General features: G+C 39.5%; 2 protein-coding genes across 2 annotated transcripts; both read right to left on the bottom strand.

Annotated features, from left to right (window-relative positions):
* Positions 1 to 206: 206 nt before the first annotated feature.
* On the bottom strand, positions 207 to 5,588 carry LOC308093552 (dual specificity mitogen-activated protein kinase kinase 1-like; the record flags this gene model as incomplete). Its single annotated transcript, XM_080439887.1, has 6 exons — positions 207 to 775; positions 854 to 899; positions 1,048 to 1,106; positions 1,248 to 1,312; positions 1,501 to 1,708; positions 5,574 to 5,588. The coding sequence occupies 6 exons, from the start codon at positions 5,586 to 5,588 to the stop codon at positions 662 to 664; spliced, it is 507 nt and encodes a 168-aa protein (XP_080296013.1). The 3' UTR covers positions 207 to 661.
* On the bottom strand, positions 5,032 to 12,246 carry LOC308093931 (uncharacterized protein). The gene is made up of 13 exons (XM_080440337.1): positions 12,123 to 12,246; positions 11,931 to 12,038; positions 10,905 to 10,983; positions 10,660 to 10,801; positions 10,426 to 10,553; positions 10,005 to 10,220; positions 9,532 to 9,652; positions 9,218 to 9,411; positions 8,345 to 8,493; positions 7,482 to 7,568; positions 6,879 to 7,022; positions 6,254 to 6,334; positions 5,032 to 5,798 (listed from the first exon to the last, which is right to left on the bottom strand). Exons 6-13 carry the CDS (start codon positions 10,147 to 10,149, stop codon positions 5,787 to 5,789), a joined length of 933 nt encoding a protein of 310 aa, XP_080296463.1. The 5' UTR covers positions 10,150 to 10,220; positions 10,426 to 10,553; positions 10,660 to 10,801; positions 10,905 to 10,983; positions 11,931 to 12,038; positions 12,123 to 12,246; the 3' UTR covers positions 5,032 to 5,786.
* Positions 12,247 to 19,716: the final 7,470 nt, after the last annotated feature.

Here is a 19,716-nt window from a genome sequence, read left to right as displayed (position 1 = left end):
CATACTGAATCCAACTGATTTTACAGCTTGTTAAGTCTGGGACTTTTTAATGAATAAAACAAAATGTTAATAACTAGCATATCGTTACTGTCAGGCCGTTTTCTCGCCGCTCCCATTTGAATGTGAGAGCTGGCGAGAACTTCTGGGGACTCGGCTTACCCGGGCAGAAACCGTGTCCATATTTCTTCTTGATCGTACAAGAGTGAAGCGAAGTAGTGAAAATGGCCGATCTACAAGATCAACTAGTCACAAACTTGTATTTTCACTTCCGTGAATATCTTTTCATCTAAAAGATATTGCCATTCCCTGAAAAGTAACCGTTTTGGACAAAGGTTTCCACCTGACAATATCTGCAGTTGTTGAAGGTGGTCTCTTGCTTGGAGGAATTTGACTTGTATCTGGTAGGACACTGGTTGATTAAAATTATTTGAAGCAGATGGTGTGTTGGATTGGAGACTAGATGTGCCACTATCTTTATTGTAGTTAGGACATCATTGCAATTACATCTGTCGGGAGAGAGACAAAAACTTAAAATATCCAGTTGAGTACTTGCGATACATTATCCCATAATGGATCCAGTCTATAGGAGGAACTTGATTTCTGGGAGGCAGTTGACGGGCTGCTGAATGGTTGGGTTATGCGTAGAGCACATGGACAGTTTTCACATGCCTCCACCGTGGGTTGGGGTTACAGGTTGATTGAGTCCAATGGTAATGCACAACCAGCCAGCAAAATCAACTTCCTCTGCCTCAGATTGCTTGATGAATGGGTGGACCTAAAACGAAATACAGTTTAAGTCATTTTATATACAAGTAGAACTATTAAATAACTGACCAACTAAGGCTTTACCCACCGTCAGATGTTTCAAGTCTGCCCGTTCTGCTGGATTCTTTATCAAACTGTAAAAGAGATTCAATTAAGCTGTTTCAAAGTGCAGTCTTTGTTGACACCACTAGATGGCATGTGAATTGGTTCTGACTGAGAGGCATTTGATTTAACATTACAATTGTTGAGTGCTATTGCATGTTACTGATTCTGATTGCATACCATTTATTCACAAAGTCTTGGAACTCTGAGCCAAATATCCCTGGCAGCTTTGGTGGGGGCTGAAAAATAGAGGCTCCAATCAGCAAGAACTAGAGCATGATGTCATGCTGACAAGCAACACACAGCTATGGCTAAATCCATTTACAGTTCAGCTCACAATCATGATTTATCGTGTAAATAAAGCAGGGACATCTACACACCTCATTGACTATGTAGTCGAGCAGCTCAAAAATAGCCATTGGAGGTCTGCTGTCTGCTGCATACGCTGGTGGAGAACATCACACTACAGACGTCAGTCTCAAAGTCATTTTAGTTTTTTGTGATAGTGATTCACTAAAGATGATTGAAATTACTGATTTCAGTCAATGGACAAGTCTCTTCACCAATTCATAGAGCTTGCAATTTCTATGTACAATAAACAAGATGTACTGTATTTGGAGCTTGTAGACTTACAGCTACCCGGTCGCCCGGGGGGACGTGGCTTTGGAGAGGATTCACTGGAGGCTGCTTCCCCCTCCACTGGGAAGCCAAATATGTGTTCCAGCTCCTTGTCATCAGGCGGTGGGATGGGGAACCGCCCAATGGCCATCTCCACCAGGGATAGACCCATGCTCCAGATGTCTGACTGTACAGAGTAATGTGTACCCTGTAGACGCTCTGGCTGCGTAACACAGGAAGAAAGCTTATGTTTAATTACCATTTCAACATGTTGGGGTAACGTCGTTTTCAAGAGACATGGATGACAATGTCTGCATCTTGACAAATATAAGAAAGTGGCAGAGAAACAACATGCACTAGCAAATGTGCATTTGGGGAAATAAATTAAAGATGCAAAAAGAAACGTCAGAGTCACATGACATGATAAATAAAACAGTGCTCCAATATCTGCCTGCTGTGACGTTATAACAATGTTTTGGGTAATGTGTTTCCATTTGCTCAGTGATGTGAGGCATTAGCGGTGCCAGAAATTACATTTTGGCTGGGCAAGCCAAGTTTCAAGGAGGCAGCACAGCATGACCCCTTGAGACATTAGTCTTAATAATAACAATAACAGTCCAAGAGCATTCAACACATGTCATTGGTAGTATAATTAAATAATAAGAAATGATGGACACAGGGGATGGGGGGAAACGTCTTCTTGTGTCTCTTTGTTTTTCCTAGAATCTGTCTTGAGAGATTCTTTTGACTTTTTTGGTGACTCATTTAGTTTGTGTAGCCTATAGGTTAATGTACTGATTCTGATGAAGGTGTTGTTGAGGAGATGAATTGCTGCCCACTTGCTCATCTATTGTTATGTAATGTTCCATTATATCTATATATATATATATATATATATATATATATATATATATATATATATATATATATATATATATATATATATTGTTCTCTCTTGCTAATGTTTGCTGTTTTAATATGTATGTAAAGCACATTGTAACTATGTTTGGAAAAGTGCTATACAAATAAAAAATAAAATTCATTCATATCAATGAATGCCTTTTCAACCTTTTTTTCCCCCCTAACTCTGGACAGACGCTGCTTATACTCTAACAGTAACATATGAGATGCAGATTATAATGACGGATGAAAAGCAATTAAAAAACAAGCATTAGATAGTCTGAAAAAGAGTATATTATGAAATGGTAAACTGATGCACATCACAACTATGAGAAACTACGTGTGTGTCTCATTGAGAAATAAAGCAAATCTGAAGCTTTTTTGCATCTATTTGTGATGTAAAACACTTGGTGAGTATGGTTTATGCTTGTTTAAGGCAAGAAATCTTTAATTTATTTAAATGTAGTAAAGCATCACATTTGTTTGAGTACTACTAGGAAACCTGTTAATGGTTTGGTTAGACTAGGTTAATGACAATACTTAAACTCCTTTAAACCATAGATATTGCAATACCAAAAGCTATTTACGTAAAGAATAAAGCACCAGCCTTGCAGTGTTCATAAAACATTCTTGGTTGAGGCATGAAATTGCTTGCCATGAAATCTTGTCATTCAACCCTTAGGATGCCAGGTTATGCAATGTGCATTTCCAATGTATCCTATTTAAAATATGTTCTGTATATCTTTTTTCAGTCCCACATAAGTTTAAAATGGCGATTTCATGTCTTGAATCATTGGCAGTGTACAGCAACCTGATTCTTTAATTCTCTGAATAGTGCTTTTATGTTTACTTTGTGACATCTTTCCAATGTACACCAAACCACGTGGGACCTTAATCATAAATAACACAATAACTGTATGAAGTTATGACTTCCTTAATGATGCAAGGATTATAGACAGGAGTGTAAATTGAGAATATCACAGACGAGGCTAATCTTTAGTTGTTTTTTTAACAAATCATCTCTGGGTTCAAGGTTAACTTGTATTTGTTGCACCCCATATAGCCCTACAGGTATACAAGTGTACATTTATTTTAGTTTCAGCTCTTCATTGTAGCAAGAAATATTAACACAGAAAGTAAAAAATACATAGTACATATTTGAGGTGCCTTTGTTAGATTTAAAATCATGTTACTGCTGCTTCTACTGATGAGGGTAACCTGCAGAAACCTATTAAGTTGTGTCAACGCTAAAGAAAACAGTTGGACCTTTATATCTTTTTTAACCATCAGGAAAAAAAATATCAATATACGGCTATACTTGAAGATGTGGGTCAGGGGGCCTATGGATAATTCCTTTTCTACGCCAAGTTCAAAAAACAAAAAAGCCATATCCGTTTTTCGTTCTAAAGCAAACAAACAAAAAAGGACTCTTTTTCCATGTTTACTCTACAAACCCAGAAACACTAAAACGACACCAAAGCGGTCCCTTTTTTCGTTTTGCCTCATTCCTTTTGTCATTCTTTGCGGTGCAACTGAAGAAGGAATAAGGTGTTGCTTTGCGCTTTTTTCATATTGAGAACTCTGATCCAAAACGGAAGTGGTGTCATTTCACCGTTCTGCCTTACAGAATTAATAAACGCTAAATCAAGTCAAAACTGCCCGCTTTTTCATTTTTGTCTTTTGCATTCTATCATTATGTATTTTGGGACTAAAGAAGTAAATTGGCGTCATAGTGTTTTCCTTTTCAGTTTCACAATACGAAAAACCCAAATGGATTATTTTATTTTGATTTATTATTTATTTCCTTCTCAGTAAAAAGAGAGTAAATTGGCGTCATGGTGTTTTCCTTTTCAGTTTCACAATACGAAAAGCCCAAATGGATTATTTTTATTTATTATTTTTATTTCCTTCTCAGACGTCACGGGAGAGGTGGGGCAGAGGCTGCGCCGCTGCGGGCATGAGGGTATGGAGTGGGTGAGGTTTGGGGTTTATGGAGGTGGAGGATTTGTGTGTGGGGGGGGGGGGGGGGGGGACAGCTTACGTGCATTTTCTTTCTTTATTATTTTTTTTCTCACTTTCCCCAATAATTGTGTTAAATACAGAATAAAGTGTCATAACTTTAAACAGTAGGTGATTAGCGTAGTGGTTAAGCAGTCAGATTTCAGTGTGGGAGGCTGGGATTCGAATCTTTCCTGGGGTCAGGTCCTCTTTATGTCTTCGGGTGTGCTCTGACCAGGAAAATCTATTTTTCCTCTTTTATTAGACATTCACGTGGTATTTTTCTGCCTATATTGATAGGAACAGTAGACTGACAAGAAATGGGGAGACACGCAGCAAAGGTCGTCGGGATCGGGAGTCGAACCCGCAGCACGCTGTCATTGCCAGGCTGGATTACCTGCCAACGGTCCGGGCCTATTTTCTCTTTTCTATAGAAATGGAGACTGTTCCCAAACATTAATGATAGCCTACTATGTGAATATAGTGCTATGTAACACTTAAATACATTTCATATATATTTTTAAAGCAGCCTCATGTTTCATTTACTTCACCTCATTGTAATACAAAATAAATGACTGCCTAATGTTATACCTCTTGTCTACCAGTAGGTGGTAGGACACCACCTCTAACCATCTCATTAAACTTTCATAGACTTTAATATTTGCCATCAGTAAGGTGGTGTAACTACACTGCAGAAAAACCAGGACCATTGTAAAGAATTTCAGAATTAATGAGCAGATGGCAATGTCATAAAGAATGAATACAAGTGCTGAAGTTAGTTAAATTTAATTGCATATTGTAGCAACAGTGTAATTGTTCAAAGCAGTATATACAGTTAGTATATTCTCCACAGAAGTCTTGACAGGAGCGCAGATTGCCACCGTCAGGGACACTCTGAAGTGTGTGATCTGCAATGGTTTGCATTTCTAAATCACATTTTCAAAACACTTTTTTTTAGGCTAGTCCATAACAATCTTTTTTTTTTTAAACTCCAGTTCTCTACGCGAAGGACTAAATTTCTCTTCTGATACTGTATACTACTGACTGAGAGATACTGATCAAATTATTGTTCCGTTTATTCATCTTGAAGAGACCATGATGAGTCATCTATGTACAACAATGGATCCTCAATGAGAGAAATTGCCCCAAATGTCAAGACCCCAGCTTTGGTGCCAATAACTTGAGCTCACTGGAATGGACGACATCCTCGATAATCTCTGGAATAAATGTGTTCATTTATGTTGACATTTGCCTGTTCAATTTAATGCACTCATTTAACAGTCCGTGGAGAGTAGTTGGCGGATGTTTTGGATGATGACAGACAGCAGAACGCTCAGAGCTTGATGCGGAGCAGAAGGCCATCAGCTGCCAGGTCCTCGATGTTCTTGATGTTCTTTTGGGTGTCACCGTCGACACTGTGGGAAGGAGGAAGAAATGTTAATTGAGACAATACAAATTTCACTGCCATTACAATAAGGTTTCGATTCTTTACATTGTTCAATAGCTAACAATTACAGCTATCAAAATGTGAAGACAATGAAAAACATTAGATTAGCAAGTGCCACAGATTTGAGGATTTTCATTTATTCTGTGTCCATGTTTTCGTGTAACAAATTCTCAATATTCAATATTGTAATGAACCGTCTTCAGTCACCAGTTATAGTGCCACATCTGCTCCCTGTTTTTACAATGCACATAAAGTCACATTTTCAATAAAGATAAGCAGACACCTCACACATTCACCAATATGGTGAAACCTCCCCATTCAATCAAATGCAATGTGTATGTCTGTATTTACAAAATAGTATGTCTGCATTTAGAAAATCAGTCTGAGATTGTTTTTGGTTTGGATAAATGCAATGCTTATTACCTCCGTCTCTTGGCTCGCTGAAGCTCCTGGTACTTGCTCTCCAAGAGTACGACCGTGTGCTGCCACGTTTCCAAACGTTTGCTATGGAATGAAGCAAAAACATTAGGCAAATAATGGTCGGTTAAAGTGCAGACATCCACACCAGATGTTATTTTGTGTCATCCTACAACTGTAATCTTTGACAAGTTTACACTTGAAGGCATAGATGTCCCTCTACTTTCATCTGTCATTTTTTTCGTACTGCAACCTTTGCAATAGATTGCCCTGGCAGTATCAATAAATGTCTATCCATCTTGCCCCCACCCCTCTAGATATATAAGCAAATGTGTAAGTATACAATATCAGATTATAAAGGCTATAATTAGGGCAGATCTGCCCTGTTGTAACTTGTTAGACTTTAGTTATAATGTGAAGTACACAAGCTTAGTCAGGCTAAGCTTCCCAATGTCACTAGATTTTAAACAAATGAAATTATTCATCATTAGAATAAAAGCCATAAGATGAAAATACCCAAACATACAAAGGCTCTGAGATGTGAAGACTGTAGTTTAATTTTGTACAATTCCTGGCAGCACATCCAGACAATGTATTACTCTGCAGATACAGTGCATATTTTTGTTCTTACCTGTTTAAAGTATTTGGTGGTTGTGGAGGGGTTAACAGCTGGTGCCACCAGGCCTCTGAGGGAACCGGAACCCAGTTCAGGTAGAATGGATCTCCTCGACGCAAAAGTTAATTTGTGGATGATAACCCACTGCTGCAGAGGTAGCTGAAATGATACGAATGATACAGATGTCAGCCATTAATATTAAGGAAGCGAGGAGACTTTTTTTTTTTAGAGAATGCACCATTGACTTCCAAATTACACTTGCCAACATTACAATAAATAAACATGCTTCTGTTCTTTAGATTTGTACAACGGCTAAACATTAGCTAGCAAATATCAAAATAAAAGTTAGCTTAGCAAGTTACATTTGAGGCTTGTCATTTACCTCATGTGTCACCTTTCTCTTGTTCCAAGCAGATCTGCAATATTCTAATTTACTGGCTTGTCATAGCCACATCTGGCCATTTTTACAATGTGCATAAAAGGTCAAATTCACTGTCAAAGATAGGCAGACTGTGGCATACAGAGACAGTCCAACATAGTGACACCTCCCCATTCAAACACATGAAACGTTTATGTCTGTGTTTAGAAAAGCTGTTAATTAAACGCAATGCTCATTACCTGCTTCTGCGCCTCTTGCCCCCGCAGTTGGTGGAAGTCACTTTCCAAGAGGACAATGACCTTCAGTGTTGCATTTCCACACCTTTGCTACAGAACAGAAAATGGAGCAACAGTTGATTTGAATTCCAAGATCTTGTTACATTTAAAACCATCATCACCAACTTTAATGTACCAGTCTGTGTTGGAGACAACCTATAATAGTAATTCAAATAGATTCTAACTATACGTTTCTGACCCAGATGTTTCATTAAAATATTGTTAATAATTCACAATTTGGATAGTTGAAAGTCAGAAATGCTTTAAACTATGACAGTAAACTGAGTGGGTGGGAAAAACTAGACCTTGTATAGGGCTTTGGGAACACATATTTTATAGACCTAACAATTAATCCATCATTAATTCATTCCAGCGCATTTTCCGTGTGCATTCACAACACTCTGTCAGTGGTGTAAAAAGTACTCAAATGTCTATAAGACATTAAAAGGCCTCTGAGGGAACCGGAACCCAGTTCAGGTAGAATTATCTCCTCGACGCAAAAGTTAATTTGTGGATGATAACCCACTGCTGTAGAGGTACTTGTGCAGGGGAAGCTGAAATTATACGATAAGCAGATGTCAGCCATTAATATTAATTATCACATTATGATCAACATCCATTTTAGTATCTTTAATACAATGCTCAAACAGCATCGACTTAACTGTGGTGCTGGAGATAAACCAAAAAGCTACACAGCCGGATAACAGGCTGTGAAAACATCACTTTATGTCTCTTCATACTGATCACATGTGATTCGAGGCAAGGCTTTAGAAGGCGTTTTTAGAGTCATCCTCAGGTCTGAAACTGTAAAAAATAAAAATGCAAACCTCTGCAGACACCTCAGAGTGACCCTCTGTGCTTGAGTCAAGGCGACCGTGGACACTCTGCTTTGCCTCATGAACAAATGAAGTAGTTGGCGGATGTTCTGGGTGACAGCCCATCAGCTGCCAGCACAAGCTCCTCAATGTCTTTAACACTGGGGGAAGAGAGGAGAAAAAAAATATTTAGAGACTGCACCATTGACCTTCCAAGTGTTGCATTTCCACACCTTTGCTACAGAACAGAAAATGGAGCAACAGTTGATTTGAATTCCAAGATCTGGTTACATTTAAAACCATCATCAACTTTAAAAATACCAGAGTGTACCAGAGTCTGTGTTGGACAACCAATAATAGTAATTCAAATTCTAACTAGAAGTTTCTGACCCAGATGTTTCATTAAAATATTGTTAATAATTCACAATTTGGATAGTTGAAAGCCAGAAATGCTTTCAACTATGACAGTAAACTGAGTGGTGGGAAAAACTAGACCTTGTATAGGGCTTTGGGAACACACATTTTATAGACCTAATTAAGCCATCATTAATTCATTCCAGCGCGCTTTTCGTGCGCATTCACAACACTATATCAGTCAGTGGTGTAAAAAGTACTCAAATAAACGTATCATACTGTAATATAGAAATACTCTGTTACAATGAAAAGTCCGGAATTCAATTCGGAATAGACTTTAGTTATAATGTTAAGTACACAAGCTTAGTCAGGCTAAGCTTCCCAATGTCACTAGATTTTAAACAAACGTAATTATTCATTAAAAGAATAAAAGACATAAGATGAAAATACCCAAACATACAAAGGCTCTGAGATTTGAAGCATTCAACCAAGCCAGAGAAAATGACCAGATTTGAAAATATCTTAACGTACTGGAGTCTGTGCTGGAGACAACCAAAAGGTTTCCTTGAGCATCGCAGAACAAAACTTGTTGGTCTGTTGCCAGCTCGAGCTTGATTTTCTCACAGACCGTTGCAGAAGACTGCTCCTCCTGCTGAGTCAGTGTAAGGATCATCCTCTGCTCCAGGACCAGTCTTCCTCTCTCCACTCTCCCAATGAATATGTCTCTGTACAGACAGAGGGGGGGGGGGGGGAGGGGGGGTAGTTGATGTTTGTACAATTCCTGGCTTCACATTCAGACAAAGTATTACTCTGCATAATATAGAGTACATATCATTTGTTCTTACCTGTTGAAAGTATTTGGTGGAGGAGGGGTAGCAGCAGCTAGTGCCACAGGGGCAGCTCCACCAGGCCTCTGAGGGAACCAGAACCCCGTTCCTGCTGCAGAGGTACTGGGTGCACTGGAATCTGCAGATGATACGATTCAAGTAGATGTCAGCTATTAATATGATCATAGTAGAGACTAAAATAGCTTTAGTCTCTACAATCCAATGCTAGTCTGTGAAAACTAACAGCCTTCATACAGATAAAATGTCACTGTTGAAATTGTCACGTCAGTAATTTCAGCCCTGATAAAATGGACAAAGTCTAAATTCACTGACTGGATAGTTTAAATGTTTAAATGTGAATCGTTTCTGGCTTCTTTACTCCTCTGACAATACACTTAATGTCTGTGTTGGGGAAAAAATTACACCTCAAGAGCTTGGGGACATCAATCATTAAACTGGCAATAGAAATGATGGTTAGTATATAGCCATACCTGCATGTAGGGAGGAAGACCCCTCTTCCCCACAAACTTCACACCTCTGCCCCAAGGGAACGTCAAAAACTCCTGTTGGCCCAGCTAGTATCACGTCTCCTCCTTCTGTGATCAAGTGCATATTTGATGTTACAGGACAGGACATATGGACAGGACATATGGGCAAGGTCTTGACACCTTCGCCTCATGGAGGTACTCCACCAAGTTAGTTCCAACCTGAGAAAGAAATGAAGAACAAAAGACAAGATAAAAACAAAGTAAAAGCAAAGAGTAAGCAAGATTTGGCATTCACCGAGAGCAGTGGCTGATAACAAAGCGTTGTGAGCTTGCATATCTGCCCCCCGCCCCCCCCCAAGAATATGGATGCTGGGTTCAAGTGGTTAAGTATAACATTTCCCTTTAGATATGCAGAGGGACTTACAGGCTTATGATCGATGAAGGCCAACTTAGACTCCTCCATAGTGTGCCGGACCACTTTTCGGCCAACCTTGTAGACAGTTGGTGGGAGCAGCGTTGGTAGTTGGCACAGCGCAAGTTCCCCCAAACAATCTGTAGGAAGACAATTGTATAGGTATCAATATGTGGAATGGCATATCTGTGATTTGGTAATTTAGTAGTAAAATAAAGTCTGCTGTACAATATAACAATGTATTACCGGGTGTTAATCCATCAAGCGACAAGTTTAGTTTCCCATCCCGTCTCGCCAGTTGCAGAATCTTGTCTTTAAAACACGGCAGCCAGGTTTCGAAGAGCTTCGGCGCAGCCTCTCCATGTAGGATCTGAAAGTCCTGTGCAATCTAAAAGAAATAGAAAATTCAATGCGGCAGCGGACATACTGATAAAAGATTGTTAAACAATGCATCAACATCATATGAAAATGTATACTCCTTTCTAACTTACCATGCCTGGAGTGAAAAGATGTGGGAACTCAAGACGGATCCTCTGAATGTCCCACCTGTTTTCCCTTAAAGACTTGGCCCTGTTTGATAGTTTGTAGAAAGTACAGCAGTACAAAAATGTTAAAAAGGATAACACAAAAAGGCCTTGGGCAGTTGCAGACAGGTGCTCTTTTATGACAGTTTTGGAGGGTAAGGAGTTGCACTTTCTTGATGGCTGGTGGTAGGCTGTTCCACATTTTGGTAGCATTATAGTGAAATGCATTCATCCCCAAGTTTGTGCAGATTTTGGGGGGGAGGGGGGGGACAAGAGTAATGGAGCTTCCACTGGTGATGTGCCCTTTTCTCACTCTTTTTGACAGGTACATGGGCACTGGTCCCTTGAAAACCAGGCCCATTGCAAGTTGCTGTACTCCGTCCTCTACCCTGAGCCATCCCACTATAGAGCATCGCAGTTCCCGCCCACTTCCTGGTGCCGGAAGGAAAAACTCATGCATTTTTCCCATTGACATTTCCAAAAATATTTATATCAATTAATTTAAGCCTAGAATCAAGCCATCCGTGAATCATGACCATAAAACGTTTTTTTCTGTGATTTCTTTTTTTTATATTTAATTATATGATATACTATATTTAATAAATACCCTTTGTTTTGCCGTTTTCAAAAAAATAATAATCACAGAATCAAACGTTTTATGGTCATGATTCACCAGGACCCTGGATGGCTTGAGTCTAGGCTTAAATTAATTGATATAAATATTTTTGGAAATGTCAATGGGAAAAATGCATTGAGTATTTTGCGGTGGAACCCGGAAGGGGCGGGAACTGCGATGCTCTATAGCATCATAATGAGCAGGGGTTAGGGTCATAGGTGTTAGAGGCGTTAGAGGTCTAGTAGTAGTTTGTTTTGAGAAGTCTGTAGTTTAGATTTGAATGACTTTGAGGTGCTACAGTACCATGAGGCACATGCATAGGCAAAATGACATTAAAAGAGTGCTGCAGCTAGTGTCCTCAGTGCATTCCTACTGACCTGTACACTGCTGTATCCTGCATGTATTGCTCCACCTGGTTGAGGGGCTGCGAATTATGTTTCAGCCACTCTTTGCACTGTATGGCTCTTTCTTCCGATAGGTACATTCTATAAAAAGTACACAAGGATATTAACAATCTCAAAATGATATGTCTGTATGGCTTTAAAAAATTATTCAGTTCCAACGATTACCTGGTATGAATGTCCTACGAGTGCCAGCTTCACTACTTTGTGGCGGTGTCTGCTGCGTACTCTGTGACCTGTCCCGTGATCTGCTCTGTGATCTCATCCTCTTCCTCACGTTCCGAAGCCTGTCTTCAAGGAATCCACAGGCTGGGTGGCGGTTCCGTCCTGGGGTGAACCAGACTCCCTGTCAAGAAATGAAAGTCTTTGGTGAATAGAGATGAGGCACATTTTGATAGCGTGGCTACAAGATGTGGCTGAGCCATCTAGAACAGGGTTTGTCTATATGACTGTGCCTGTCTGACGACATAGCAGAGAAGTCCAGTACTCTGGTGCTGGGAGATGAGTTATATTGTGTTCAACTGACTGTTTTAGCATCAATTCCTCAATAAAATGTTAATTACTTACGAAGCCACTGCTTGAGTCGTCCTTCAAGGAGGGAAACCCATGAATCAACGATGCAGCCAGGGCCTTTTGTCTCATTGGTAGGACTGCAAACACAGAAAAACTAAATTACCAGCAGAGTCAAATTAGATCTTAAGTATTGCTAAAACATGTCTCGCACCCCAGTATAATGGCTGTAGCATATTCTGCAGCTAATAGGGATCCTAATACATTAAAAGCACTACTGAACGTGTGTTTTAGTACATGTGTTGTGCATGTTTATGTTGGTGGTAAAGGTCAGACTTGAAAGTAGTGTCCCGTCTTATCCCCTGAAAGAAGATTTATATAACCTTTTCAAACATCCATAACATTCAAGCAAAAACAAAAAAAACTTTTCTATTACCTCTCTCCAAACTTCTCCATGAGGTGAGATACCATAATACGGACGAGGCACTTTCTTTGCGAAATGGTGATCCCATCCTCATCAAGGCTCCCCAGGATCTGCTTGCCTTCCGTTGAGCCTGTGAGAATCTGTCGGATATCCTGAGAAAATTGCAAGAAGGGACAACATTGCAGATATCGTTTATTACTCTTTAGTGTTGATTAAAGAAAAAAGTGAAACCCAAGTATTAAAAAGTGGAGCTTACAAATTGTGGAATTATATACAAGGTTTGTGGTATCATTAATGGTACGACAGGTGCCGTTTGGTCCTCCATGGAGGGTGGCCGGGTGGCAGTTGCCAGTCCTTCCTCCATGAGGGGTGGTGTGGCAGTTGGTGGTTGGACATCAGGACTTCTAGGTGGCAGTGGCACAGCAGGTTCAATCTAAACAGAAAACCCAGGTTAATGTAACAAACAGTGACAGCCACCTACAATTGCCAGATGAGCGTCAGTAATGTAAATTAGTGTGCCAGACCACACTAGCGGACTCAGAAGACTGCACACAGTATGCATGGTGTGAGATGTGCACCAGAAAGGACATCATCACTGCCAAAGTTTTGATACATTCAGAGACCTGTGTAAAGTACAGTTTATATTGACCCCTAAGCAAACACAAAACCACTCTGAAACCCTTCACCCGAGTGAATGAAAAAGGCGAAAAGTTTGGACCATCTGCGGCAAATTGAAAAAGATAGAAAACAAAAATGTAACTTCTTAACTGACAGTGACTACTACTGTACATCGTCGCCGTCGGGTGGAAACCGTGTATGTCCAAAATGGTTCCTTTTATTATTTTTAACATTTTAAAATTGTGAAAATAGCCAATCGACAAGCTCTCGTCGTTGGGAGCTTGTAGATCTACAATATGACGAATTAGGACATATACAAAAATTTAAATATGGATACAAGATTTCTGCCCGACAGCAACGATATGTAGACAGATTAAACAAAAAATACTCACTGTACAATTTATCACATCCATCTCAGGTGTGTTGAACCATAAAGTTTAAGTTAGAGAACGTCAAAGAAGGTTTAGACCTCATATGAGCTAAAAAAAAGGGCTACCCGGTTGGTCATGTCATCTTGCCCTAGTCCATCCCATTCATCCTCAACTTCCTCATCTCCCTGTACCGGCTCATTTTCAGCAAGCTGTATGTTAACAGGCTGGGTTGGACCTTCAAGGGGATCATCGAGAGTATCACTTTGGTTTTCATGCTCCTTTCCTAGGTGTCTTCTATAAGACCTTATAAAAGAAAATGTTCTACCACAACCAGTTTCACTACATTGGAAATATGTTGATGAATGGTTTACATGATGTACTGCACGTAAATGTTGAAACAGAGCCTTGGCATCGCCTGGAATTTGCCTCTTGCATTTAAAGCAAATATATGCCATCTGCTCACTAATTTGAACAAATCCTCAGAATGAATGTGTGTGTGGGGGGGTGTAGCCTCTCACATTTACAAGTCCTCTAAATTTTTTGAGGAACTTGAGCCTGGGGCCAGCTTTTGGAATCAACTGGTTGATGGTCCCCTCATCTAAAAGAACAAAGCTCTCCTCGTCAATTCCCTCGTCTGAAAGACAAAAAAACAAAATACAAGGACATCTTTATTTAAACCACGGAGAACAGCAAAAAATAAGAGGCTAATTACATGAAAGCTATTGGAATAAAAATGCATTTTCAGTAACAAAATACAATGCAGTCAATGCCATTTCAAATAATTTCTTTACCTAGCTATGCAGACCATCTGCTTGCTGTGAACGTAAAAAAAAACATGTTCTTACCTTTAAATCTATCGATAAGGTCTGTCAACTGCCACTGAGTCAAAGTGTCACACACGAAGGTGTCCATTGATCTGAGACAAAAACACATAAAGAGCTTAATTAAAACAACACAAAATGTACATTTGCATGACTTCAACCTCACTGCTGTGGCTAATTTATTCAGTTGATGAGGCTACTAAAACTGACAAATGTCTGCTTCTCCTATTTTTAAAAAAATTACCCGTTGTATTTAGCACACATGAGCCCCACTTACTATGGTTATTAGCATTGTATTTTATCTGCAGACTTAGAGTTATATCAAAGCCTTTATTTTTATATAGAGTGATACACTTTTGTGACGCTAGAAACAGGTCAACCCACAATAGAGCAAGATTAGTTAATCAACTACACCAGTGGTTCTCAACCTGGGAGGGGGTCCCCAGATGACAGTGAAGTGACAATTTAAGGATTTTTAGGACCTTTTTAATACCTAAAAACAACATTACTGCATCAAAAGTAAACAAACTATTTAAACTGGTCAAACATTGGCCAAATATAAGAAAGAGGCACAACATTTGAAAATAGCACATCTACAAGCTCACAATGCCCGAGCCATTGTGAGCTTGTAGATCTGCTATTTTCACAATATTTACCCCTGGGGACCCCAGTTCAAATATGATTTTTTTTTTTTTTGGGGGGGGGGGGGGGTCACGGCCTGAAAAGGTTGAGAACCACTGAACTACACCACACATGACCTAACAGGGCATCAGCAGTATGTAATGTTTGCTAGCTACAACAGCTAACAGCCATCTCTCTGTATCATCAAAACAAATTAACTAAATGAGCGGTGAAAGTACCTAACCCTAACCCTAACCCATAAAGACATTTCTACTGCATACCAATGGAGAACCAAAAGCAGTCACTAAATGAATGTTTAGCCAGCATATTTAACGTTAGGACGCTAAAGCTCATCATGATTTGTGTGCATGGGGATCTCATCTTAAACAAGCTCAGTGCTTAATGAGTCTTCCAGTTTAGTAGACCTTGTATTGTGAATTTGTACTTCCATGTAGGCCTACTGTTGTTCTCATGTCTTTACTAAATAAAGTACATCAATCAATGCTAAACCTAACCTAACGCAGCATTATTTGAAGCACCGTGAAAAACAAACAGTGAGGTCATGGTTGCTACACCCAGTGAATGCATTTGGTCATCTAATGTTAATTTGATATTACATTTGCTATATTGACAACAGAATATCGCTTTCAGGATTTATAAATAATCTGAATTAGTCTTTAAAACTAACGCTAAGCCCGTGGAAATGTTAGCTCTGCTCAATGCTAGCAGAACAGGCCATGTTAGCATTGAGCTAAACTAACCAGCTAGCCTCGATAAAATAGCAGGGAAATATAGACTTCTTGATGTTAGGTAATGTTAGCTAAGGTAAAACAGACGATGCGACTTTGCTATGTAGATATAAAAGTACACAAACCTTTTTAATTTAATGTGCCACGCGACGGGATACACAGCTCTGCTCAATAGTATGCTGGGACAACTGCACACACAGCTGTTCGTGTGTCGCGGTTATGCAGTGACGCAAACACGTCTTTATGAAGGCATTGACGTCAGTACGTCAGACGTAGGGTCCACGCTGCGCGTAGACAAGTCTCGGCCGCCATTTTGTTGTAGTTTTCTTCCAGTCAAATGAACTACACATGGAACCCCAGTAGTACAACACCACTTTTGCGTCCCAGATGGATAAATACAATTAAAAAAATAATAATAATTAATAAAAAATAAATTAAATGTTGGAGATGTGTGAGTTTGAGAGTGACATAGGGTGCGTTCGGAAATACAGCACTGAGCGCACTGGCCAATACAAACTAATAGGCAAGTGCGCTCCGGTGCGCAATTTCCGAACGCACCCATAGTTTCTTCTACTTGGTTTCCAGACCACAATCGCAAACACTGTTTTTTTATTTTCTTTCTTTTATTATTCAGGGAAGCCCATTGAGAGCAAGCTCTCTTTTTCAAAACCCACCAAAGGGGCAATAATAATAATAATAATAATAATAATAATAATAATAATAATAATAATAATAATAATAATAATAATAATAATACAATAATAACAATAACAATAATACATTAATAATAATAACAATAATAATAATAATATTAATAATAAACTTTATTTAATAGCACCTCTCATGACATGAATGCAGCTCAAAGTGCTTAAAGGGATACTTCACTTTCACATAAAATAAACATTAAAAATATATATAAAAAAAAGAAGAAAGAAGTTATGGCAAAATAAAGGCCCCCTCACACATTAGTATGACACTCTAATGCGTGAGGGGGCCATGAATTTTCCATTACTTTTTTCATTTATTTTTAATATATTTTTTAAATGTTTCCCCCCGCCGAAAGTGAAGTATCCCTTTAAGGTATTGGGTAAAGAAATAATATATATGTTGGGTACAAAAATAACCCAATACCATATAAATAACCCAGAATGAGTTAAACATTTCATAACCACATGGTTGGGTAGACAAAAAATATGTTGACCCAGCACTTGGGTTGCACAAAAATAACCCATTACCATATTAATAACCCAGAATGGGTTAAACATTTCATAACCCCATGGTTGGGTAGATGAAATAACCCACTGTTTTTTAGTGTGTATGCTCCGAATTCGAGTATGTTTCTCTCTCTTTCCCTCCCCCCTTTTTACATATATCGTAATATTGAACGTCTCTGGCAGCAGATCGGATTGCTCTGTCTGTCTGTCTGTCTGTCTGTCTGTCTGTCTGTCTGTCTGTCTGTCTGTCTGTCTGTCTGTCTGTCTGTCTGTCTGTCTGTCTGTCTGTCTGTCTGTGTTGGTCTGTCTCAGTCTGTCCGTCCGTCCGTCTGTCTGTCTGTCTGTCTGTCTGTCTGTCTGTCTGTCTGTCTGTCTGTCTGTCTGTCTGTCTGTCTGTCTGTCTGTCTGTCTGTCTGTCTGTCTGTCTGTCTGTCTGTCTGTCTGTCTGTCTGTCTGTCTGTCTGTCTGTCTGTCTGTCTGTCTGTCTGTCTGTCTGTCTTTCTGTCTGTCTGTCTGTCTGTCTGTCTGTCTGTCTGTCTGTCTGTCCATCTATCTATCTGCACGCAGCACGCACATCTGAATATATGTCTTTCTGTCCTCTGTCCATCTATCTATATGCAGGCAGCATGCACATCTGCAGGCAGCATGCACATCTGATGATTTCAACGGATCCAATCATTATTATCCTGACAAACAATGAATCATTGACGGACAGATTGACGGACAATCGAAAGTCCGCGCATAGTCATGGTTATTATTATTCATATTATTATTCATATTATTATTATAATGACAAACAGTGAGTGTCTGACGGACAGAAAGCCTTCTCGAATGATGCCCCGTTGAAATAATATCAAAACGAAATCATATTATAATGCTTGTATAACGTCCCATGTGTATTGTATTATAATCATTATCATCATAATAATCATAATATTAACCAAACAGACATGTGTGGCACGCATGTGTCATGCGCAATTACACGTGACTGCAACCTAAGCAACCATCATATAACAAATAACATAGCAGGCAGAGAGAGAGGTGTGCGCTTCTTATGGTAGCCTATAAGAACTATACAGCGACTGGACTGGACATGACCTTTCAACACTGCCAACTTTCCTACTCATTCCTGTGTGCGTCTTTGACCAACCAACCACTCCCCATTTACAGAAGGAATATGCTATATGTCTGTTATTGAGCTGGCCAGTAAACTCCACTTGTCTTGGACTTGGTGACGGTGTTGTGATCATTCTGTTTGACAACCCAGGACGAATGCCATTGAAATAGCCCAAACACCAGCCACCTTCATCAGATAAATACTAATGTTACTGGCCTATTTGAAGGTACTGCTACACTCTTTTTGTAATGATCGCGAATGAACTGTCCATGGACCTGGACCATGACATGTATTTGGGCTGCTGTGCGTAAAAATGGATTGTTTAGCTATTTTATGACAATAATAATAATAATAATAATAATAATAAGGGTAATAATAATAATAATAATAATAATAATTGAATGGCCGCTCGTTCCCCGGCCGCACACAGCTCGCCACAAACCTCCCGACTGTCAAACCTACGATCACCGGCATCCATTCATGCCTTGTGCGTCTGTCTACAAATGCCTTTGATCCTAACCACCTCTGATGTGTGCGGGAATGGGCCATCAAGTTTGTCTGATCTCCCAGTGGGGAGCTAACGACCGCTGTTGATTCATTGACTGAAGCCATCCACACCTATTTAATTGTTGTTGTTTTTTTCCTCGAAAGCAAAATTGTTATAAGACTCATCGAGAAATCATCGAGGATCACCCCCCCCCCCTTTTAACTCATTAATAATACATTCTTAATTTATAACTAATAATGAATTGCTTGAGCTGTATATTTTAAATATAAGAACAGTTTTGCACACAGGGGCTGGACTTATAGGCTACGCACCGTCTTTACGCACGTTGGATTTACTTGCATGCAACATAAGTGATTATCTATCTATATCTATCTGTCTGTCTGTCTGTCTGTCTGTCTGTCTGTCTGTCTGTCTGTCTGTCTGTCTGTCTGTCTGTCTCTCTAGTTAGTGAGCGCTATCTGTCTGTCTGTCTGTCTGTCTGTCTGTCTGTCTGTCTGTCTGTCTGTCTGTCTGTCTGTCTGTCTGTCTGTCTGTCTGTCTGTCTGTCTGTCTGTCTGTCTAGTTAGTGAGCGCTATCTATCGTCCACACTGGATGTGTGGACACATTGAATGAAGTTATAGCTTGCCTGTTATAGTGAGTTACTGAGTACTATAATCAGCTCGTTGTATGAAGTGCATGTTTTTGTACAAATGTTTTATATAAAGTTTTGTACTTATATTTGTATTAAATGTTTTGTACTAGAGACTAACTGTCCTGTTTCTTTGATGAGTATATCTGTAAGATTACCATGTCCATCTGCAGGTCACAC

This window comes from Gymnoscopelus braueri (genome assembly GCF_963280865.1).
Source record: "Gymnoscopelus braueri genome assembly, chromosome: 10".
Classification (NCBI taxonomy): Eukaryota; Metazoa; Chordata; class Actinopteri; order Myctophiformes; family Myctophidae; genus Gymnoscopelus; species Gymnoscopelus braueri.
The sequence above is the reverse complement of the archived record's forward strand: the minus strand, read 5'-3'. Positions and strand labels throughout refer to the sequence as shown.

What these genes read in the sequence shown, in the direction of transcription:
- LOC308093931 (XM_080440337.1), bottom strand. Translation starts at nt 10,149, where the DNA reads ATGTCCTGTCCTGTAACATCAAATATGCACTTGATCACAGAAGGAGGA. An exon ending in TGTCTCCAGCACAGACTCCA is followed by an intron (nt 8,494 to 9,217) that starts GTACGTTAAGAT and finishes CTCTTCCCCCAG; the next exon opens with TGTTAAAGACATTGAGGAGC. An exon ending in ACTCTGAGGTGTCTGCAGAG is followed by an intron (nt 7,569 to 8,344) that starts GTTTGCATTTTT and finishes TCTGTTCTGTAG; the next exon opens with CAAAGGTGTGGAAATGCAAC.